General features: G+C 37.4%; 1 protein-coding gene across 1 annotated transcript in view; it reads left to right on the plus strand.

The window, feature by feature from the left end:
• The first annotated feature begins 1,819 nt into the window (after positions 1-1,819).
• The window catches only part of AQR (aquarius intron-binding spliceosomal factor), a 45,075-nt gene continuing 23,066 nt past the window's right edge, over positions 1,820-23,828 (plus strand). The window contains exons 1-19 of the mRNA XM_050975197.1: positions 1,820-1,982; positions 2,929-2,985; positions 3,286-3,326; positions 4,347-4,382; positions 5,425-5,545; positions 6,856-6,996; positions 8,581-8,649; positions 9,127-9,227; positions 9,872-9,948; positions 11,155-11,219; positions 13,077-13,193; positions 14,656-14,769; positions 15,464-15,567; positions 16,077-16,179; positions 17,214-17,334; positions 18,873-19,014; positions 19,758-19,936; positions 21,737-21,904; positions 22,309-22,478. Coding sequence (XP_050831154.1) covers positions 1,887-1,982; positions 2,929-2,985; positions 3,286-3,326; positions 4,347-4,382; positions 5,425-5,545; positions 6,856-6,996; positions 8,581-8,649; positions 9,127-9,227; positions 9,872-9,948; positions 11,155-11,219; positions 13,077-13,193; positions 14,656-14,769; positions 15,464-15,567; positions 16,077-16,179; positions 17,214-17,334; positions 18,873-19,014; positions 19,758-19,936; positions 21,737-21,904; positions 22,309-22,478 — 2,022 coding nt within the window. The 5' untranslated portion in view covers positions 1,820-1,886. The remainder of the gene's footprint in view (positions 1,983-2,928; positions 2,986-3,285; positions 3,327-4,346; positions 4,383-5,424; positions 5,546-6,855; positions 6,997-8,580; positions 8,650-9,126; positions 9,228-9,871; positions 9,949-11,154; positions 11,220-13,076; positions 13,194-14,655; positions 14,770-15,463; positions 15,568-16,076; positions 16,180-17,213; positions 17,335-18,872; positions 19,015-19,757; positions 19,937-21,736; positions 21,905-22,308; positions 22,479-23,828) is intronic.

Consider the following 23,828-nt stretch of genomic DNA (forward strand, 5'->3'; position numbering starts at 1 on the left):
TGTGCCTCCACTCTGGGGAAACTGAGCGTAGGAATTCAAGAGACCAGTCTTATTAGACAGTTGTGAGCTGGGATGAGATTTGCAGATGGGGACAAAGGTACAACACTGGGTGCTTGGCCTCACCACAACTCTTTAAAGGTTCCCCTGCTCTTGAGGATGAAAGCAATGCATTTTTCCAAAGCACCAATTTATACTTTTGCCTCATTTGTAGTCCTACTGTCCCCAGCACTCTCTAAATTAAAAATACCCTGTACAGAGAAAAAATTAATAATTATTTATAGGGAGAGGATCTTTGTCACTTGATTTGACATTTTCACTGAGGGATGTAATCCTACTGCCTAACATTAGGCATTTAATATTAGTTTCTGATATCAGAAGCTCCTTCAGAGGATGAGAGCACTTAGATCAGTTCTGACTTGCCCTTTGGAAGTCAGAATCTCTGTTGCCACACTAACTGTAGTGAGGTTGAAGACAACTGACCTCCTCACTGGGACACCCAAATGCCAAAATTTAGGTAAATGTGGATTTCTCCTTGAGGTTTCACAGCTTTGATAACATATGGAAATGTGTGGATTTTGACCCAGGTGTGATGATCCATCATAACCAGAAGATGTAGGTTAGCCTTGCAAGGCTGTTCTAGAAAATTCACGATTTTTTTACACAATTTACAAAGTCCAAAATGCATTTGCCTCTCCCAATTTTCCTATCTTAGCACAAATCAAACTTTTGGTTTCCATCTGAAAGCCAGTTCAGAAACTTTCCTATTTTCAGCCTATATTTATAGGTAATAAACTTACATTCCTTTGTCCTTTATTATCACTGTTTTGTAGCTTCAATTTCAATCCTCGTCATTTACAAAACTTGTTATTGGTACTTTTGTAAATTTTAAATTTTACTAGTTTTCATCTTCCTGGATCCTCCAAAGTATAGGCAGGAATAGGCATATTTATTTGAATATAGCCATTGTCTGATGCTATTCAAGGTACTGTCATTATTTTTTCCCATTCCCATTGTATTCAGCTTCAAAAAGAATATTTAGTTTAACCTCTGCTTGAAGAAACGAAATAGAGATCACCTTGATATGAAAACAAAGGAGGTCATATTCAAACAGACTTCAATGGGACCTGCCTGGAAGTTTGAAGTACTCAAGTGGCAGGTGATGGATAATGAGCCCAGAAACAAAGCACAGTAACTTCCCTGGGGAGTCTGATTAATTTCCTCCTTAATTAGTTTACCAAATAGAGTAAGTTAATTGCGAACCATTCTAAAGCATTACCGAGCTGTTGACTTTCTTGAGCATGCAACCCCGTAAGGATAACCCTGCCCAACTCTTAAGTAAAAGGCCTTAATTACGGGCCTGTGGATGGGACAGAGCGCTCACCCACGCTGAGGAGTCAGTGGCAACTGTTTGATATCAAAAAGAGTGTGTTTTTTCCACGTTAGATGGACAGAAAGCTGATACATAAAATAGAAGGAATCTCCCTAAGTGTTGGGAAAGCCAAATGTGGCACCAACCCCGTGCGCTGACAGCCTCCTTCATCTTTTCCCGCAGCCTTTCAACACCGACTCCTGTACTCCGGCCGGCGGCAGGGAGGGACCAGCGGTGCAGGGAGGGAGCTGCAGCAGCAGGGAGGGAGCAGCGGCGGTGCAGGGAGGGAGCTGTGGTGCAGGCGGGAGCTATGGTGCAGGCGGGAGCTGCAGCGGCACGGAGGGAGCAGCAGATGGCGCGGCCGCCGCCCGCCTCCCCGCGGCCGCTCCAGCGCTCCTGGCCCCGGAAGCGTTCCCGCCTCCGCTGCTCCCGGCCCGGAGGTCCCTCCCTCGGCCGGGCCCGGGCTGGCAGCGCCGGGGCTCCAGGGCCTGTGCCGGGCGGCTCCAGCGGCGGCACCATGGCGGCGGCCGCGGCGACGGCGGCGTCCTCGGCCCCGCCGAAGAAGATCGTGGCGCCCACGGTGTCGCAGATCAACGCGGAGTACGTGACACAGGTAGGGCCGGCGGCGCCTCCGGGCCGCCTCTGCCGCGGCCGCCGCCGGGGCTCGGAGGGACATTCTGGCGGCGACGGCGCCCCGGTGTTTAAATAGCCTTTGCAGGCCGTGGGTGATGGGGACGGGGTCTCGCTTGGTCGCAGCTGAGGAGGGGTGTACGGCTCTGTGGTGTACCGGAGGGTATTTCCCCCGGCGCTTCCGGACCAGCGGGATTTACAAAGCAGCGCTACCAAACCCGTCAGTGCTATACCCTGCGCATCGCTGTAAGGCATGTCTTAATGTGTGAAAAGCTGCCGAGTTCTTTGTTGGTTAAAGTTCTAAGCGATTTTCTACAAATCTTCTTTTCCTTCCTTCTTTTTTTCTTTCTTTTTTTTTTTTTTTCTTGGAAATCTGCTCTCCTACCTCTTCCAGAGCATTAAGAAGCTTGAATAAAGTTACATAGGAAGTTCTTGTCGTCATTGCTCAGGAATATTGGTGAAGTGATGGCTGCAGCAAAGAGCCTTAGAATGCCAGGCTTTTAAATAGAACCTCGAGTTACTTGTCAGGTTCCTCAAGGAAGCATAATCATTAGCCATTTGGGATTGGCAGTTCCTGAAAGATCATGGCTTATTTTGGATGGATTTGATAGTCATAAGTTAAGAATAGGAAATGTTTGTTAGATGGCTGCCTATGCATCTGAAATTTTTCCAAAGAATCACATTTCTATTGAAAGAGGTTTAGGCATAAAAGCCTATAAACAGCAGTGCTTATCAGCCTTAAATGGTTGATAAGCTTTGCTGTTAAAAACCGTAATTTTGTTACTTGTAGTTAGCATAAGCTGAAATTAAGCGAGATACTAGTGAAATAAAGTTTGGGGATGGAATATGTTGTAGAGATGTTGTATCATTGACATGAAAATGTATGTATTTAACCTTTCTTTTTTTTTTTTTTTTTTTCCCTTGTGCAGTTAGCAAATAAATACTGGGCTCCACATGTGAAGAAAACATTGTCTTTTGATGTAAAGGTAATTACTTCTGCTGGAATTTCATTGGGGCTGTAAAGGAATGAGGATCAACCAATCTGTGATGTGCCAATATTTAGTGTTGCTTATTTTATATGAGACTGTAGGAGACTGCTTGGAAGGTCACCTGTTGCTTGAGACACTGTAATTTGTAATGTATTTGTAGTTTATAAATGTAGGCACTGTTAGGAAGTATGCTGTAGCATGCAGTTAATTTGTAGGCTATTCAGAATAAAATGTCTTAGTGCATTTTGAATTGTGTTAGTGGGTATATAAAATTCTCTTAATTTTTTTTTTCCATAGGTCATTGAAGATGTATATACAAAAGAAATTGTCAGGTCAAAGTAAGTACACCAGTTGCTTTGTCTTATTTACAACCATTCCAACATTATCCTTGTTGGAGTTGTTTCTAATGTTTGATAGAATACTTTCAAACTCACCTATATATATATATATATATATATATATATATATATATATCAGATGAAAATTTCTCAAGTGCATTTACGTAATTTAACCATTATGATATTTGAAAGTCTGAATGTGGTAACAAGAGAGTTTCTAAGCCCATAAACCTTAAATGTGATGGTTGTAGTTAGTATTTTTCAGGCCCTTTCCTTGGTAGTGTGTTGTCTTTTATGTTGGTTTTGTTGTGGTGGTTATAGAAGGCCGATCTCTTCATTTGTCACAAAGGAATGTAAAGAAAAAAACTGCTGCAGAGTGCACTGCCTCTAGCTTCCACCTCTGTTCTGGCTGCTGTTACCATGAAGGGAAAGGGGTGTCAATGAATTGTACTGTTAGATGGGGGAGATGAATCCAAGTTACACTGCATTCTGCAGCTCTCTGTGCAGAAAAGAGGTGTAACTGTAGCTGGAGCTTTTTGGGGAAGATTGAGCTCTGCAGAGAGTTCTCTTTATTATTCCTCTATGAAAACAATCTAAGAATTTGTCATATGGAGTCAAAGCAAATTTCCATTGCTAGTCTCTAAGAAAAAAACACCATTGTGAACAGATTAAATATGTAATTGCAGTTTTCCAGGAGACACTCTCATCCGCTAGCAGTTTATATCATCAAGGCTATTAGAAGTGGTGTTTTCATATTTAAAAGACCTACATGAATCTCTTTAAAATGTAAATTTAATTGCTTAATGAATATCTGTGAACTTTAGCATTTCCAGTGTTACAGCAGTTGCTTCTGCATTCAAGTGGTTGCTATTGCATGGAAATGTCAGGACAGAAATAATTCCTGAGTATTTCTACAAGCCTCCTTATATAATGAAATAAGGGAAAATATAGTCATTTTCCATGCAGCTGTGTGTGGGAGGCTTTCTTTCCTGTGTTAATTGGTTAATTTTTCCTTTTTAGGTTTGCGATTAGAAAGATAATGCTTCTTGAATTCAGGTAAGCTAATGGGAGGCAAATTAGGAGTTACATTTTCATAGGAACCTGTAAAGGTGAGAAGCAAATGCAGGGCAGTAAGACAGTTTGAAGGTAGTGGATTTGTTCATACTTTGTAAGGCCTTGAATTGTGTACTGTGGAAAATTAAGTGAGGAGAGCTTAGTTTAAAGAGGAAGTAATTCCATAAATGTGAGTGACATCTCAGAGTGTCTTGTTTTGTGACACTTAATTTCTAGTGTAAGTAGAGCACTGAGAAAGAGAGTATGAATGAAATAAGTGAAAAACTTGGGTCTATAATTTGGAATGTATCATTAAGTCTTAACTCAGAACTCACTGAAATCGGAGCTTTTTGGATTATGTCTCTTACTAAGAGGTTAAAAAGAGATTGTGCTACAACAGCATCATTAACATTTTCTTCTCTTGAAAAAGGATGGAAGTCTATTTAAACAGTAGTTTACAGCTGCTTCAGACTTTCCTGGAAGAGCTTACAGAGTATGTCTAAAAAAATGTAAAATAAATATTATCAGTATGTTATTTTATAATGTTAATGGTTAATGTATATTAACCACAATATTTTATGTTCTGGTTCTTTTAACTCTCAAATCTTAAGAAAAAATAGGAGATGTTTTTTGTTTGAGGTACATTCTTTGTTTCAAAAAGGCTCAAGTCCCTAAGTTAGTACCAGTAACTACAAGAGGACAAACTTCCCTCAGTTTTTTGCATCCTAATTAGAAAAAGTGCAGAAGAGAAAATGTAAATTACAGAAATGGCATGCAATTGACTTCTAGAGTTTGTATGTCAGCAATAGCCCAGAGTTAGAGGTTCCTGTCCTTCTGGGAACATTGTTAGTGTCATCAGTTACTGTCTATCAAGTATTGCTTCAGTGACCTAGATGAGAGGTAACTTGAGGAACTACTCACAAACTATGAAGATGGCTTTCGGGGGAAGGAGGGAAGAAAACCCCTTGTGGATAACTGCTTTTTAAATGAGTGACAGATTATGTGGGTGGCTGCAACTAATGAAATACTCTTTATCTCTTCACAGTCAGTACCTTGAAAATTACCTGTGGATGAATTATTCTCCAGAGGTGTCCAGTAAGGCATATTTAATGTCAATCTGCTGTATGGTGAATGAGAAGTTCAGAGAGAATGTCCCTGCGTGGGAGGTAACTGATTTCAATTGCAGCTAGAATTGACTTTGATCCACGAGTTGCAGCTTTTACAGCATGCTCACTTACAGTGACAGAAGGTAGAAGAACTTGTAGTGTTAAAAGGAAATGGTGCCTCAGCTGGAACACCTCATATGGTGTTTCAAACTTTGTGTTCTCTTTTGGAGATGGGAATCAACATGTTAAAAATTACTTGATTCCTTCTGGTGGGAAAGTCCTTGGTTCTGCTGTGAGATGCCAAACATTATCACCAGCATTTGCTTTTTTGCTACTTGACAGAGGTTGGGTATTTACAGAGAAGTTCTTGTTCTGATATTGAAGGAAAAAGAAGGATTTCTATATCTGTATATTCAAGAAGGCACCACTGAAAGTCTTAATGTATTATCCAATAATGTCTTGCTTAAAACATGTGCATACTGGTTTCTACCTTTTTTGCTTTATACTTAAATAATGTCTTACTCTTGTTTAGTGTATATTGCTTGTTTGGAGTTTTTGGGGGCTTTTTGTTTTGGTGTTTTTTTTTTTTTTGATAATAATAGGTTTAGAAATTATTTAATGTTTCTACAAACAATCCAGGTTTTACAGGCCATCTCAACAACAGAAGCCTAGTTATGCATTCTTTGCTGGCATTGTTTCAGAAGCACACTTACTTCAAGTGTGTGCCAATACTTGAGTGTTGGCAAAGCACAAAGGATTAATAACTTGGTTGTATGTTATCTATGTGCTTTTCTTCTGGCATATGTATTAAAAGTAAAATGACAGGTGCACGTGTGTTCCAAGCAGCTTAGTTAAACTTATTTGGTACATGACTGCCCTTGTAAAGGAACTACTTTATCTTGGTGATTGTTCAGTTTGTCTTTTTCCTGCTCAGGTAGCTCAATGGAAGTTCCAGGACCATAATTAATCCCTGGTGGTTTTTACTTGCTCACTCTTTGCACATCACTTAGAGCTGCCATAGCTTTGGCCAAAACCTACCATTTATCTTCTAGCTGGGAAATGTTAGAGTATTTCTGTGCCATCATGAGGTGAGCATTCCCACAAGACTTCACCAGTGCTTCTTGTTTAGTTTGTCCTGTGCATCACTCTTAGACTATGCAGAAGGTAGAGGGGGAGGATCCCTTGTCAGAAGGATATCATTAGTCTGTTTTGCTTGTGCTGCCTGGCTGGAATAAATGAAAATGAAAAAAAACAATCCCTTCTTTCATAGATTTAAAGGGATTTAGAGAACTTCAGCTATGTTATGTGAATGAAGATTGAAATTATTTCTATCAACCTGACTCAAAATTACCTTCCTATTCTATTCCTAGACATTCAAAAAAAGGCCAGAACATTTTCCTTTCTTTTTCAAACGCATACTGGAAGCATCGCTGGTCGAAAATGAGAGTGAGTACTCTCTGCATGAACAGACAGTCCTGCTGCTTTTCCTTGATCACTGCTTCAATAGTTTGGTATGTTAAAAGCAACTGTACATATTTCCAGTGTGTTTATGCTGTTTTGTGTTTGTAGCAGTTTAGTTTGAGCAGTTTCTTCTTACAAGGCAGATGTAGCAAAATTCTGATTTAAGGAGAGCACAGTACCAGAGGGCTTTTACCCTCTGTTTTGACTCTGACTTATGTCTCTCTACACATTTGCTTTTCTCTGACATAAGGTCATAGATGAGACTTGCAGCTGAAGGATTGGCAGTTAGACAATTAAAAGACAGGATTTAATTTAAATTTTTGTATTAAAAATGGTACTGTAAAATGTATGTATTTATATTTAAAAAGGTGCTTTACATTTAAACCCAGTAATTTACTACTGTGCAATTTTTAGTTTGCCTAAGAAATAGCGCAAAAATTATTTCCATTAATTATTGAGAAATACAGTGAGGCTTTTTTCACTTTTGAAACCAGGTTTAGATACAATTTTTATCTGCAGTTTTCCTGAGTTAGTTTTAAGAAAGCATTAGACCAACTTGTGTTCTCAATCTATGGTTAAAACAGAGTTAAAGATCCTAAGTAGCAAGCAGGTAGAACACTTTACCTGTTATATGAAGCAGTGCTCTTTAACCTCTCTTGCTACTGGGCTTCATCCTTACTTACATTTCGTGTGGGGTGTATTATCCAAAATCTGGGTCTGCACAAATATAACTTGTCTCTCAGACAAAACAACATAGAAAGTGGATTAGTTGATTTTGGGATTAGGAATGATTTTGGGAGCCAGTAACCATCTTGAACTTTATGTGTTTAGTTTATTGAGATAGTATTTTTCTGTAGTGGCCGTGGTACAATGCATCTTCATTTTAAATAGTGTGATGGTGACTACAGAATCCTTCTTGTAGAGCACATTTCTAATATTACATGATAGGGAAGCTGTTGAAAATGTGCCTGTAAAAGCACACTGTTATTAGAAGCTGCCCTTCTTTGTGAAAGGCAGAATGAAATAATCACAGTAGTGTTTTTAGTGAAGAGCACTGAAGTTTGAAGTTTCAGAATGCTGAGAATGGAGTATTTGTCCATGAAGACATACTTAAGATGTCAATTGAAATTTTTCAGTAGCTCAGGAAAGAAGGAAAACTTTGTGGATCCACATCATAGTTATAGTTGGGGAGAGCACATTTGAACTGAGATGGAGAAAATTACTTGTTTCAGACCATGGGAAGAGTCTAGAAGAAGTGAGAGAAACTTGATAAATTAAGGGCTTCAGGAGACAAAGAACAGCTTAAAAACAACTAGAGAAAGCACAGTGGGTGAGTTCAAGAATAAGAAATGATGGAAGAAGGATCATCAGTTCTCAGCAGCTTTTGTCTTAAAAATACTTGAATGGATGGGTCCCCTGGTGAAGTGTTAAAAACTGACAGACTTCATGAAAAGTACCAAAAATACAGAGGTGTCACTGGGTAGGGTTATAGTTTCCTGTAGGAAGTTGTGAAATCTGATAAAAAAATATAAATATTTTTGTTAGATTAGTACATAGATGTATTTTGTAAGACAGGCATGTCAGAAAACATAAGAATGTTCTAAAAATTTTTATCATCTGTAACTTTCTAACAGGAAGTGGATTTGATCAGAGGACAAGTGCAGCAGCTGATTTCCTTACCCATGTGGATGGCTCTACAACCTGTAAGCATAACACTGTTAATTGGCAGAGCAGCTTTCTAGGCAGTGTCCAAATCCTCTACAGTAAATTCTCATGGAATAGTGTTGAGGAACTCTAATATTTACAGTGTTTCTATGGAATTACATTTTTGTATGCTTTGCTAAATTCTTTCTTTTTGTTACAAGTTTCCCTGTAATAATGTTTTTTATGTAATTTTTCAGAAAACTGAGCTTTGTTGTTTACAGCTTCTTCAAGCTGTAATTTGTAGACAAGGCCATGAGGTCACAGGGAGGCAGTGGAGTTGACATCTAGTCATGGCTAGACTCTCTTGCATTATTACATTTTTGTTTCACAGTGATACTTAGTGAGAATAGCCAGAGACAGCTCTTTACTTCAGTTTGTTATATATTTTTTCTTTTTTTCAATAAAAAGACTGGACTGTGTTTTTATCTCATGAAAATAAGGTTCCTTGGTAACTGAATATAATTTTAACATTTCAGAATCGATTGGAACAAGAGTTGAAAAAGACACCAAAACTAAAAAAATTCTGGAATCTAATTAAGAAAAATGATGCAAAAATGGATGAAGAATCAAGAATGCAGTATGTACAGAATCCTTTTTTCCTTAATGCATTCATTGTGTTTCAGCTAAAATAAATTGTTTCAATGAAAAAGGTGTATTTTGAAAACCTTTGCCAATGAGGCTTGATCATAAACTGGTCTCCTGGTGCTGTTCTGTTTTTCAGTAGTCTTTATGCAATACTGTTATAGAACTTTATATTTTATTTGGTCAGTGAATTTGTGATATCAAATCTTAAAACTCAAGGATGAAAGCATGAAAGAATATTCATGTAGCTACTCACTTTTTCTCGTGACCTTTAGCAAGTGTTTTGCTCTTAGCTTATGCAAGTATTTCAATAAATCTGTATCTATCTCACCAAAATTAAATGTTCCAATGCCTTTGTGTTGCAATGTTCTAAGGTGTAGGAGGGGACTGACTTCTCTTTGACACAGTAAGAAGCATAGGTTGTTAATCACTTTCTCTGCCTAAAAATGTAGGCTGCCAATCTGTCTTCCTGAGTGCAGAGAGAAACTTACCATCTAAACAGTTTAGGTGTGTTTCAAAGCAACCTACTATCAGTATAATAATTTTGAAGCAGCTAACTTTATATTAGTGAAAGCTACAATCTACTTCTGGTCTGCATTTAAGGAGTATTAATTATTTTTGTCATATGTCCAATTTTAGAGCATATCGAGAGAGAAGATTTCTTTCACAGCTCATTCAGAAGTTCATTTCTGTTCTAAAGTCAATACCTGTCTCAGGTAACTGTTTCTTATGTTACTTTGTTATCTGGTAATTTGTGTGAAAATCTTCTTGTGTTGCTGAAGCAACTAGTTCTTAGGATATCAGCCTGAGGTTGGGGACCTTATTCAGGTGAGGCTTGTAGTGACCACTGTGCTTGTCTGCATGGATTTCATATCAAAATGAATATTCAAATCTGTATATACTTAAAAAATTAAACAGTAAATAGCTACTTTAAACCTCTTTCTATTCAGTATGTACTTACTAAAAACAAAATTTCTGGGAACTGATATTCTTTAATGTGTGCTTAGAGCCTTAAAGCATTTCATACCTACTTAGGTGCCTTATTAAATAGGTGGTATAAATGGATATCATAAGGCTCTGTCTGTTCATACTGTTGATTTACAGTAAGAACAAAAGCCTAAGTGAAGTGAAATTCTGTAAGATTTGACTGCTCTTGAGTCATTGTGACAAGCAAAATTATCTCCTTGCCTGATTTAGAAAGAAAAAGTGTTTGTGGAGGAAGGTGTTAGCCTTTTAACAAAAAAAGGGTTATTATGTTCTAAGCACAGCACAATTTGGGTGAAATCAGTTCCCAGAGTTCTACTTTTTCTTTTAAACTCTTAGCAAACTTCAGCGCTTACCTGAGCTGTAAATTTTGTAATGTGGCTTCCACAGAAAGGATGCTTGTCCCTTCTGTTTTCCTAATTATGCTAAACTTGTTTTGGGAAGATTACCTTCAACCTTTCTTTGAAGGCTATAAGAGTTGCAAAGTCATTAAGGGAGATGTGGTGTGATTTGACTTGGTTCTAAAGGCCCCTTAGTAGTCACCTCTGAGTACCTTTGAATATGGTCAAGGTCTTTTGCTCACATCTTGTTTGCAGCTTTAAAAAATGTATTTTTGAGTACCTGGCATTAAAAGTTCTTAACAAACACAGTGGGCAAGTGATACCTCATGGAAGTGAGCATTTTTGCATTCAAGGTTTTTTAAAGCAGTTAAAATCACTCCTGAAATTCTGGTTCTGTTACTCTTTTGTTGTTAATGAGAAGAATTTTTAATATAAGAAAGGATTTTTTCAAAAAGAGAATAATGTTTTAATCAGCTTTTAACAAGTTTAAAATTAATATTTTTATATTTGTACCATGTATTTTGTTTTTAAGGAATTCTTTAAGTGTAAGTATATTGTGATGTGGAACAATTTAAATTTTTAAATTTTTTTATCTAGGTCCTATTTCTATGGACAAAGTTCATTATTGTGAGAGGTTTATTGAACTCATGCTAGACCTTGAGGTAAGTTTTTAAATGGATTCAGCCAGTTTCCAGGTGTACTTTTCTAGGGTTGAAGTGCATAAAGGAATTATTACAGCCTTATTCCAAATAGGAGGGGATTATGTCACAGCTGTGCATGTGGTTGTTTAAAAGTGATTTTCCATCTGTAAATAAGAGGTTGTAGCATTGCATCCATATTGGGAGCTGACCAACAATGTTGATAAGCCAGCAGACAAAGCTAGGATCCTAAAGTGCTTAATGAAGAGGATTTAATTGGAATAGAGGTAGTAATACTGGCCATTTCTGAAAATGTGTAATGCTTTAATCTGATAGGAATAATTCCGAATTATTCTTCCCAGTGCATAACAGGTCACTTAAAGACTCTTTTGTGCTGTTGGGTTAAATCCCAGAAAGCAGCAGTAGTCTGAAATGCAAATTATTCCTATTTGACTAGAGTTCGTTATTTAGAAGTACCAGGTCAGGGAATCTGCAGTTTGTTAGAGTAATAAGGTGTGGAGCAAGGTTTTGTGAAGTTTTTCAGCAGATACCAAGGAAGTGAGACAGTTTTAAGCACCACAGCACCAGTATTAAAAGGCATTCATTTGCAATTTCTTGCATGAGTAATTACTTATTTAGAGTAACTTCAGATTCAGAAGGCATTGTGAAATAAGAGTTTTCTGAAGCAGTATCATAGGGAACTTTAAAATGCCTTTGTGGTGAATTTCTGCAGGCTCACTGTTAAATCACTGAAGTAGTCCGTGCTTGTAGTTGCAATAGATTGAATAATTTAAATTAGAGCTTGCTCTCTTATGTATGTAATATACTCTGGTAAGAGAAAACATGTTGGAAGGTGAACTAAAGTCTGTCTGACTTAAAATGCTTAGAAGCAGCACATTTAAGATTGGTTCTCTCTAGGTATTACAGGAAGATTAAATTCAGACAGGTTAATAAAGTGACTGGAACAAGCAAATGAGAAATTAGCTGTAAATTCAAGTCTTTTTGCCTTTATAGCATGTATTGTGTTAATGGGCTCTTTTTACTTGCATTAAAGCCTTTTTCAGATTGTTACTGTTTCATATTACAGTGCATACACTGCCATCAAAACTGGTGATTTGAGAAGTCGAAAGTAGTCATTCAATGGAGACTTCTTATGGTTTTATGACTTTGTTTTTGTAATTATTGTGCGGGGCAATCAACATCTTCTACTACAGATTCGTCTTAGTTCTAAACATCATTCTGATGCTTTTTGGCTTTCCAAATTCTGTCAAGAACAGCTAATTTTTCTCTTAAATTGTTGTGGTCTTCTATTGCATGCTGTTCAACAGTTGCTACTCATACCAGCTTAATCTATTTACATTGAGAAGGAAAGATCTCTATTTTTGTTATTCAAGGTTTGAAAAATACTGGAGTATTTTTCAAAGAAAAGAAGATACCCTGTCATATTTAGAAGAAGCAGTTGGCAATTTTAAGGACCTCAAGCTTAAAATTCATTAAATTAGTGTAGAAAACAGACATTTAAAACAATGCTGAAGCAGTTTGACATATCATTTGTAGCACACAAACGTTCTGTAGACACTTAGTAGTATAATAATTGCTTTATTTTATTTAATTTTTGACTGGCAGGAGGAATTCTCACTCATGGCAAGTTTGTGCCATGCTCCCCATTACATAAAGGACTGTTCATAGCAGATTACCTGCATAAGCCCTGTCTCTTGGCATGCATAACTGCTGCTTTAATACCTCTGTGAGGGTATTAAATATCCAAATACCTGCAGCAATCTATCTTAATATGCCTTCTTGAAATGGAAAACCCTGAGAAGCCAGGATTTCTTACTTTCTGAGGAGTTGCTTGTGTTAACATGATGTTATTTACCACAGGCTTTGCTTCCCACACGGCGCTGGTTTAATACAGTGTTGGATGATTCCCATCTTGTTGTTCACTGTTACCTGTCTAGTCTTGCTAAAAGGGAAAAAGAAGGTCATCTCTTCTGCCAGGTGAGATACAAAGTTCTTGGAAAGAACTTTTTCATTCCCTTTTTTTCTGAATGCTGCAGTTGGTTTCTTTTTATTAAAGATAGGCTTTTGTTTGGATGCAAACTACATGTTTAAATAAATCTTTCACACAGTATTATTTTCTTACCTGTACCTATGTGTGTGACTACTCACATAGCATTTCATACATTTCATGGAATCACAGGATGGCTTGGGTTGGAACAGACCTTAAAAATCATCCCATTCCAATGCCCCTGCCATGGACAGGGACACTTTCCACTGGATCAGGTTACTCAAGAGTCCCATCCAGCCTGGTCATAAACACCTCCAGGGATAGGGCATCTGTGGGCACCCAGTTCCAGTGCCTCACCATCCTCACTGTGAAAAGTTTTATCCTACTGTCTAATCTAAAACTGCCCTTCAGTATGAGGCCATTCCCTCTTGTCCTATGACTACATGTCCTGTGAAAAGTCATTCTCCATCCTTTTGTAACTCCCTTTAGATACTGTAAAGGAAGCTACAGGGTCTCCCTGGAGCTTTCTCTTCTCCAGGCTGTGCAGTCTGAACTCTCAGCCTGTTGTTAGAGAAGAGATGCTTCAGCCCTAAAGTAAACTCTGGACATTTTCCAACAAGGTTTTTTAGTGTTGGAGACCCCAGAGCTGGACACAGTACTCCAGGTGGGCTCTCACAAGAGCAGAGTAATATTTCTGCTTCTGATTTTGAGAAGTTCTTAAAAATCTAGAAAGCAGTGCAGCTTCTGGCATGCTTTACCACACACATAGCAGAAGTTGTCACCACTGCATTGTTCTCTTGTTCATTTTGACTTCACACTGTTTTCAGTGCACTGTTTTTCACACTTGTCCTTCAGTTTACTCACTCATAACTAGTACATTGGTTTTTATATGGCAGGATGTGAAGATCTGTCCCTTTCCTGCATCACAGCTGCTTTTCCTGCTGCTTGCTGTCCCCCATCTCTGCTACTTGCTCATTTTCTCTGAGGGTCATTACTGATGGAACAGAAAGGCAGCAGCACATCTGAATAATTTTCTTCCTTCAAGTTAAATAATCCCATTGAAAGGTCAGATGAACTTCAGACCTGCCATTAGAGAGGGCAAAAGGTCACAGGGCCTCTCCCTTTTGGTAGCAGAAAGCTGTAAGTTGGGTTCAATGACAGCCTCTGGCTAGATCACCTTACTGTCATCAGTTTCAATTTCAAGTCCTTGTATATCAAGAAACCATATTGCATGTGGACTATACAGAAATTTTGATGGCTTGCAGATGAGATACCTACCAGAAACTATTTTGTGCATCAGCCAAGTATAAAATTAAGATACCACTCCTTAGTCCAGTCCTTCTAGAACTTTGAAGAGTTCTTGTTTTTGCATTTGTCCTCTTGAACTATGGTAGTGTTTGTAGGGTGTCTCTTATAACAATAATCCATTAATTTATATTGATGATGTCTCAGCTTTTAGATATGCTCAAATTCTACACTGGCTTTGAAATCAATGATCAGACTGGAAATGCTTTGACAGAGAATGAGATGACTACAATTCACTATGACAGAATTACTTCTCTACAGGTAAGTAGAGGGTGAAGTGCTTAGGAAAGAGGATTTGGTTTTGCTGTTCTAGTCTAATTTGCATCTGGAATAGGCATGAGGTTATTTCCCTCTTGATTTACAGGAATAGCTTTAGCTTGGCTGCCTGTACCAATTGAAGACGTGTAATGCTTCAGCGTGGTGGATGTGACTATGACTAAATAATATACTCTAGCAAAACATCAGCATTTTTGACCTTGTGTTACCAAAATGAACTGTTCCTGTTAAGTCTGTTAAGAAGGGGAAAGCAGAATGCTGTAGGACCCTGTGGGGATGCAGTAGGTGGCAGCATTTCCTCAAGATCAGTGTGCACATGTGCCTACAGTGGTCCCTTGCAGAACAATTCGAGGAAGCATGGTTAAGTTAAACTTGTTCCTGGCTTTTTTTAGTTGCCTGCAAAGCTATGTATCTGCTCCCTTATGTTTTATTTTAATGACAACAAATGCTGTTTGAAGGGTGAAATAAGGAAGATACTGTGTCAGAAGCAGAGGAATAAGTGATGGTGTTAAGAAAAATGGAGATTTAATCTGGCTTGTATTTCTGTCCTGGTAGGATCCATAGAGTGACTCATGTTGTGAACCAGAAGAAACCGTGCTTTTTTCTAAGTTTTTTAACTGTTATTAAATCATTTGATTAATACACTTACATCCACTTTTCATGCATGGATCTTTTGCAGAGAGCAGCATTTGCACATTTCCCAGAGTTATATGACTTTGCACTCTCAAATGTAGCTGCAGTAGATACTCGTGATGCACTGGTGAAGTTATTTGGACCTCTTAGGTAAGTTAGCAAATTGAAATTGAAATTCTTGGTTCTCAGTATGATTAAATTTTACAAATTTCCAGCCTTTTTTTCCTTCTGATTTCTCATGTGCATAGCCAGTACTTAACCTCTAACTTGTTTAGTTTATTTTTTTTTACTCTGTTCTGCAGAAGAACTACAACAGAAATCATGAAAGCATGCCACTGTATTAACTGTACTATATGGTAAATGCTGTGAATAAAAGGATAGCAGTATGTATTTTGACAGAGGCAGTGTATGCTTTGTTGCTTGCTTCTGTATCAGGTCTTGAAACAATACAAAAATATCTACCCCTTGCCATGTTTATTGTAGGTGAGAGGTTCAGCTTACGCCTTATACAAAAATTTCACTTAAAAGCCTGATTTGTAATTGTGTAGCTCTGGTGGAATCAGACTGCCGGAGTTTTCTTTAAGGAAAAAGCAGCTGCTGGAAGTTCTCTCTCTGGTTTCAGTGTGACAAGAGGCTCCTTGTTTTCCTTTTCTGTGCAGCTCCAACGTTCTCCACCAGGTGGCGTCGTACCTGTGCCTGCTGCCGCCGCTGGCCGAGGGGGAGGACACGAGCTACGAGAAGGAGTTTCTGCTGGAATTGCTGGTAAAAGCATCATTAATGCTCCATGCACTTTTTCTATTGAAAACTCAAGGCTTAGCTACTTCCAGCAGCTACACTGCAGCAGAGTAGTCATTTAGAATGTTTTGTGAACCACAGCAGTGTTGTTGCAGTAATTGGTATGTTAAGATGGGGTTTAAAACAATATGAATTAAGTATTCGAAAATGCCTATTCATAAATATAGTTTCCATAAGAAACTAATGTGTGTTTTTTAAGGCAATAAGGAGAACCTTGGAAACAGTTTTGAGTTCTTCTGAAAAAGTTTTTGTCCCATTTAAAAACAAAAAGATCTGGTAAAGTAGATCTAGATATACAGTACCTCTTTTTAGATCTAGATATACAGTACCTATTTCAAACCAATTTGAAATATTGTTTGATCCACATCATGGTTTTTTGGACAATCAAGATCTAGCAATCCTACTGTAGGCTTCTAGTTTGATATCAGTATTAGAATACCATAGTTGTTTTTTAAAATCTCATTCGTGAGTTTGTTTTGTGGTTGTTGATTTCTTTAAAAATTGTGGTTTTCTAAGGTATTGAGGGTAGTGATATGCCTATGGCTGCCATGGAAAGATACTTGATCAGATAACATATGATAGTATTGGATAGATTTTTTTGTGTCCCAAAGAGCAAACAAAGACTAACTGTTACTGAATGAGTAGTATTAGTTGGACCGTTAGTATGACCATGTTTTTAATGGAAGGTAAAGTAAGTTTTATTTGAAGTTGATTCTCTGCTGAGCCTTGACTGAGTATTTTCAGTTCTGTTGTGACTTTTTTGATCTCCTGAATACGCAAAGGATTGTTTGACTCTTGTACTATGACCAGTAGTTGGACTATGTGTTTGTTCATCTTCTGATGTCACTGTGTACATTTAGTTATATGAAAGTATTTAATTGGAAAAATATTGGTGGAGAAAACTCGAGTGATCACCTTATGAATTATTGTCTGTTTCTGTTTCAAAAGTATCTTTATTATTCCTTTTTGACTCAGAAGTTTGAAATGCTTCCTTTCTTTAGGTTTCCCGTCATGAGCGACGAATATCTCAAATTCAGCAGCTCAACCAGATGCCTCTCTATCCCACAGAGAAGATTATTTGGGATGAAAATATTGTGCCAACTGAATATTACTCTGGAGAAGGTATGATTAGCAGTTCAGTAAATGCTGCAATTAAAAAAAGGAGTTCTGCTGTATTATGTTTATTCTGTCCAAGAAACTTACACATGGTACTTTGGCATCTTCCAGTATCTTAGAGTAAGATCAGGGGGTATCATATGTTGTTCTAATGTTCTGAGCCATTCAGGTTCTTAAATGCAGGTCAGAGCAGCTCTACTGTCATTCATCCTGTTCTGGGTGGTTGACTTCTTGTGCTGTGTGGTTATGTTTGATCAGCCAAATATATTAATGGCAATAGGGGTTACAGTGGGGGAAGGAAAGGAGGGGCAGGAGGAGAAGGCAGATCAGCATTGTGACTTTTAAATAGTGCATTAAAGAAATTTTGTCAGTGATGAAATGTAATTTTGTCAAGTAATACTAGTTGCTAGTGGAAACATTTCCTCCTGTGGTGACCACTTTTGGAATTATGGTATATTGATGGTGCTGTTGTGAAATATTTCTTTTGCTGTCATGCTGTTACAAGTATTTTTTTTTCTATTTTGCTTCTCTTAGTTTAGTTTACACTTTCTCTTTTTCACCTCCATGTATTCTTTGTGCATATAACTAGCTTTACAGGATAGGGTTTCTTACTTGGTGTTGGGAAATGTGTTAAAGTATTTTATCACCATCAGGCTTTCCACAATATACGTTACTGGGTTTTGCTGCCTTTCTTCACTGCTGTTGTATTTCAGTGCATGTGAAAGTCAGTATGTAGTACCTATACCAGAGAAAGTTTTCAACAATGATATTGCAAGTTTCAAAAACAAGATGGTTTCACAGGTCTTAAACATAGGTATCAAACTGGAATAGTAATCCAGTAATGTTAGATGAATAACTTACAGGAATTATAAATATGGAAAATTTACATCTAAGATTATCCTAAAACAATGGAAGAAGCCTTAGGACTTGTCTAGGAGTTGTAATACTCTTTTTGTAGTAAGATCTAATCTTCCTATGTTTTTCTTTCTCATTTAAAAAACAAACCATTAACAGAAACTTTAGAAATATGTGTTAAAATTGATTTCTTGACTTAAAGCTTTTTTCTACATTAATGGTTTTTATGGGATCTAATAAACATAAAGCATGGGAATAGGGGAATTGTTGGATGTTGCATGGTTTTTATTATTTTATTAGCCTTTTCATAATTTTTTAATGCTAACTTAATTGTTGCATTTCCAAAGACCATTACTTTGTTGTGCATTAGATTTTCCTAAACTTCATTTTGTCTGAATACGTTGATGGATTTAATATTGAAGTAGTTCACTGTATTAGTGCTAGAAGGGTGAAAATTCCTTCAGTTTTGTGCAGGTTCTTTTAGAGAGAACCTGAAAAATACATGCTTTTTAGAGGTGTGAATTGATAAAAGGGGTTGTTTTTAGAATCTCCAAGGATAACAGCTATGGCAGTCAGTTGTAAAGTGTGTATGTATGTAAGAATTCATAGAAACAGTGTATTAATTAATCTTTTTTTTTTTGTTTGTTTGTCCCTCAAATACCTCTTTCCTTCATCCCTTCAATCCTTAGGCTGTCTTGCACTCCCCAAGTTGAATCTACAGTTCCTGACTCTCCATGACTACCTGCTGAGGAACTTCAATCTTTTCCGCTTGGAGTCCACCTATGAGATCAGACAGGACATTGAAGATAGCGTCAGTAGGATGAAACCATGGTAATATTTATGAACTGGTACAAACCAGTCAGTTCCCTTCTAAGCAAAGTGTGTTTGGGAATCAAAAATGGATACTGTGTGTGTACTAAATACACAGTAACAAATGTGTTTAAAACTATTATATAGATACTGTGCTTTGTACTTACTCCTTCCATAAGGTGTTGTCATGCCAAGGGTTGATATTTTAAGGGTTTGTGGTTATGTGTCCCTGTGGGTATGTTAAAGGCAGTATGCTGGATGCTAACAAACAGCCTTAGTTGTGTTAAGATGGATGAAGCAATTTTCCATCAGTGCTAAGCCTTGGCTGACATTACAAAATACACAAACGTCATAAACGTCCCATAAACATTGTGGGAGATGTTACTGAGTATTCTTGAATTTGCCATCTGCCACATTTTAATCCTCTTTTGCTTTAAAGGGTTTATTTGGTGTGATATCTTTTATACTCAGTACTTGCTTTTTGTTACCTTTTCTTTATCTTGTGTCTCGGTGATTTTTTTTTTTTAATAATGCTAGCATTATTTGCCTTTGTTTTTTGAAATATGTCATGTTATGCTTTGATTCTAAAATGCAGGATTGCATGAATCTAATTCAGTAGCACATAAAGTTAAGAATTCTACTTTTTCTTAAAATTTACTGTGGGGTAAATTTTTTCATAGTTAAAAAAATAATTGAATCTATGAATAATAATTGAATGATGTTATCAGCTAACATCTAACAAAATTTTGGTATTTATTTCTTAGGTTATCAGAATATGGAGGTGTGGTCTTTGGTGGATGGGCTAGGATGGCACAGCCCATTGTCTCTTTCACAGTGGTGGAGGTGGCCAAGCCCAACATTGGTGAAAACTGGCCCATGCGAGTGCGAGCAGATGTTACAATTAATTTGAATGTCCGAGATAACATCAAAGATGAGTGGGAAGGTACTTAACATGCTTTGAAATAAAGTGCTCAAAATAGGTGCTTATCAAAATACATTTTGATGTAGTCTTTTTTGTGAGAAAAGGAGGTTTTAATCCATGATACAGATTTCTCAATCCTAATACACTGTTTAGAAGACATTTACCCAAATTCTAAGTTTAAAGGCAGTATGAATTTATATTTTCATATTTGAGTTTATATTTTCATAAAGTGAAGTTTGAAAAAATTACTTAGACATTCATTAGGAATAGAATGTTTATTACTTCAGACTGATGTCAGTCAGTGACCAACTGTAAAATGCTGTCCTTAACAGGACTGTGGAAAGTTAGCTTAGCATTTTAAATGATGTGTATGCTAAAAATGTCATATTGAAAAGTATGGGGAAGGTGATATCTGTCTCATACACAAGTGGAGAGGACAGATTTTTATTTATTTCAAGCCAGTGCATTTCAGCAGTTTACAGTATGTTTGAATATTAGGAAGTGCTGACTGTACCGAGTACTCTTTCTTGCAAGTATCCACAGGCGACACTTCCTTTGCTTGGGGATTTGAACTTTAGTTGACTGTGTTGGCAAGTGACATAGAAGCATGCAGTTGTACTTGTATTATCAGTAAATGTCACTCCTTTCTCTTTTGTTAGAGAAACCTGATAAATGTGCTGGTGCTGCCTAGTGTGATTACAGGTCACGTAGCACAAGTGCTAAAGCTGGACTGTGTGATAAATGAGCAGATGCCAGTTTGGGGCTGTAGATTTCTCTTAAAGTAGAAAATCTAGGAGGATGGCAGAGAATTCACTGTACTGAAGGTATCTATATAGTGATGCACCTGGCTTTTTAAATACTAAAACAGCCTCTATGATTTGTAAAAAATCATATTTTAACTAAATCAAAACTGAGATGAAGAATTCATAAATCATTGCCTGACTTAACAGGTTCTTATGAAACTGCCTTCTGTTGAACAGTATCTGGTGCTTAATGAGGAATTATTTGTCTCATGAAAAATACAGCATGTTTTTTGAACTTTGAAGGTATCTTAGATCTCTGAGACTCTGGAGGTGTACTGGAGGGAAAGTTTAGTGTTCAGAATTATGTTAATGAATTGGAGAAGCAGCATTTTACAAGTAGAATGTAATTCAGCAGGGGTGATTATTAAGCAAGAACAAGTCACTGTACAAATACATGTTGGGGAATGCAAAATGAAAAGATCAGAGGTCATCATTGCTCACAAGTGGATGTGATTCCCCAACATTGTGTTAGTACTGAGGAAAAAAGAAAAAATCTCTAATTATACTGGAATTTATCAACTGGAATGTAACAGTAAATAAGTAATTTGGTTAAGTGACCTTTTACTTTATTCAATAGATAACTAAAGTAACTTGGCGAAGGGTTTTGTGCCCAGTTCTAGGCAGTAAACTTAACTTGCTATAAAAAAAAAACAAAAAAAAAAAAAAAAAAAAGGAATTGGAGGTTTGTCCAGAGGGAAGCAATGAGAATAAGAGATTTCTTTGGGGATGATTGAAAATAACTAGGTAAAAATAACTGTAAGAGTAAGATTATTGGGAGAAGAATAATCTTGAAATAATGTTTGTTCTTATGATAAAAGCATTCAGCTGCTTCTTTTTATATATCACAGTGGCCTGTGGTTTTGTATTCTCTAAGTTCAAGGCATATTTTGAAGCAAAACAAAATACATTCAGGTGGGATTTTATCTAAAAGAAGTTTGAGTGCGTTCTTTTATATACTTGTGAAGGAGTTGATGAGGACAGTGCCATTCAGTCAGATCCTGTTCCTTTTGTGGCTCAGGGCTGCGCAAGCACGACGTCTGCTTCCTGATCACAGTGCGTCCCATGCAGCCTTACGGCACCAAGTTTGACAGGAGACAGCCCTTCGTGGAGCAGACTGGCCTGGTGTATGTCAGAGGCTGTGAAATTCAGGGCATGTTGGACGAGAAGGGGCGTGTTATTGAAGAAGGTATGATACACCAAAACTTGTTCAAGAGATTTATCTTTTTTGTCTGTCTCTGTTTTTTTACTTTTAACAGTCTGATTGATATTTTTTCTCTTGAAGTAATTACATACATGTTAAAAAACAAACCAGTTCCAGACAGTGAAAGGTTAACTAGTTTCCTCTGGTAAAATCTGATGTAGCTACGTTAATTAAATAAATCCAGTATTGAGTTAAGGAGTAAAAGAGATTAGGTTCAAGAACTATTTGAATAATGCAGTGAAAATGTGTCCATTGCTATGCAGAAATTAGTTTCATCATATGAATTTGTCTGAATTTCATTTGAGGAGCAATTATGGATATCTTACTTGAATGATAATTTGCTTTTAGCACTGAGTCAAATTCTAATCTTGCTGTTTCATTATGAGCAGGGCCTGAACCGAAACCAAGACTGAAAGGTGATTGCAGAACATACAGAGTATTTCTGGACCCAAACCAGTATCAGCAGGACATGACCAATACAATCCAAAATGGAGCAGAAGATGTCTATGAGACCTTTAATATAATAATGAGAAGAAAACCAAAAGAAAACAACTTCAAGGTAAGATACTTGCTTCTTAGCTCTAAGGTCAGAGGGATGGAGCACCTCTCCTGCAGGGAAAGCCTGAGAGAGATGGAGTTGTTTAGTCTGGAGAAGAGAGGGTTTCTGGGACATCTGACTTCACCCTTTCAGTAAGGGGGCTTCTAAGAAAGATGAGGACAAACTTTCTCATAGTGGTAGAACAAGGGGGATTGTTTATAAACTAAAAGATGGTAGATGCAGACCAGATATAAGAAAAATATTTCATTATAAGGGTGGTGAAATGATGGAACAGGCTGCCCAGAAAGGTGGTGGATGCCCCATCCCTGGAAATTTTCAAGGGCTGGTTGGACAGGGCTCTGAGAAACCTGGTCTGCTTGAAGATGGCCCTGCTCATTACAGGGAGGTGGACTAGATGAGCTTTAAAGGTTCCTTTCAGCTAAAACTACTATATGATTCAGCCTCAACAGTGCTAAGCAGATACTGTAGCACAAGGTGCTGTAGGCCACCTTCACTGTGATGGTGTATAATTTTATACCCCTAAAATTACTTCTTACTCAGTTTCTTTTCTTTTTAGAGCTCTGAATTATCAATGTTCCTTGAATTTTCCATTTTTAAAGTGTGCAGCATGAATGAAAAACTACATTTCTTTTGGTGCCTTAAAATCATGCACTGCATAATTGAAGTGGTTTTCACTTTGAGGGATTCTGTAGCAAGTTCTGTGTAAATGGATTAACAGGTAGGCAGGAAGTCTTGGACTTGTTTTCTTTCTGTATCTAGAAAGATAGCTCTGGTGTAAAGCAGTGGCTTGCAGCCTGCATAGACCATTGTGGTGCCATTATTTGTGCATGAATTCCATGTCATTTGCAAACCTTTCTATCTTCAGCTGGAGAAAAGAAAACAAGATGATGCTGTGATTAGTGTAGACAGTGTATGCAGCAGATGGAAGGCAGCTTGAAGTTCAAAGTTGATCTTGTAGGAGAGAAGACAAGAGAACTCTTGTTCAGTCCTTGTAAATTAAGCAGATGAGACAGCAGAGAAAGTGCAAATACAGTGTGTTTGCTGGAGGTGACACCACTGTGTCACAACAATTGGTCAGCAGTGTTAGTTCTTACAAGAATGAATGTTACTATTTTTACATGCATAGAAATTACTTTTTGAAAAGCTGAAGCAAAGTTTCTGTGATGTAGAAGCACCACATTTGCTGTTACGAACATATTTCTTGCTTCCTCTTAGAAACTGATCACTGGGTTTAGAAATACTACCTGAAAATGTGACATTGTTTGGTTTCTTTGTTCTTTTCTTAGCACAGACATATTATGCTGTGCCCAATGTATGTTTGAAGTACTTGTTCTATATTTGCAACAAAAA

This window comes from Serinus canaria, chromosome 5 (assembly GCF_022539315.1).
Source record: "Serinus canaria isolate serCan28SL12 chromosome 5, serCan2020, whole genome shotgun sequence".
Classification (NCBI taxonomy): domain Eukaryota; kingdom Metazoa; phylum Chordata; class Aves; order Passeriformes; family Fringillidae; genus Serinus; species Serinus canaria.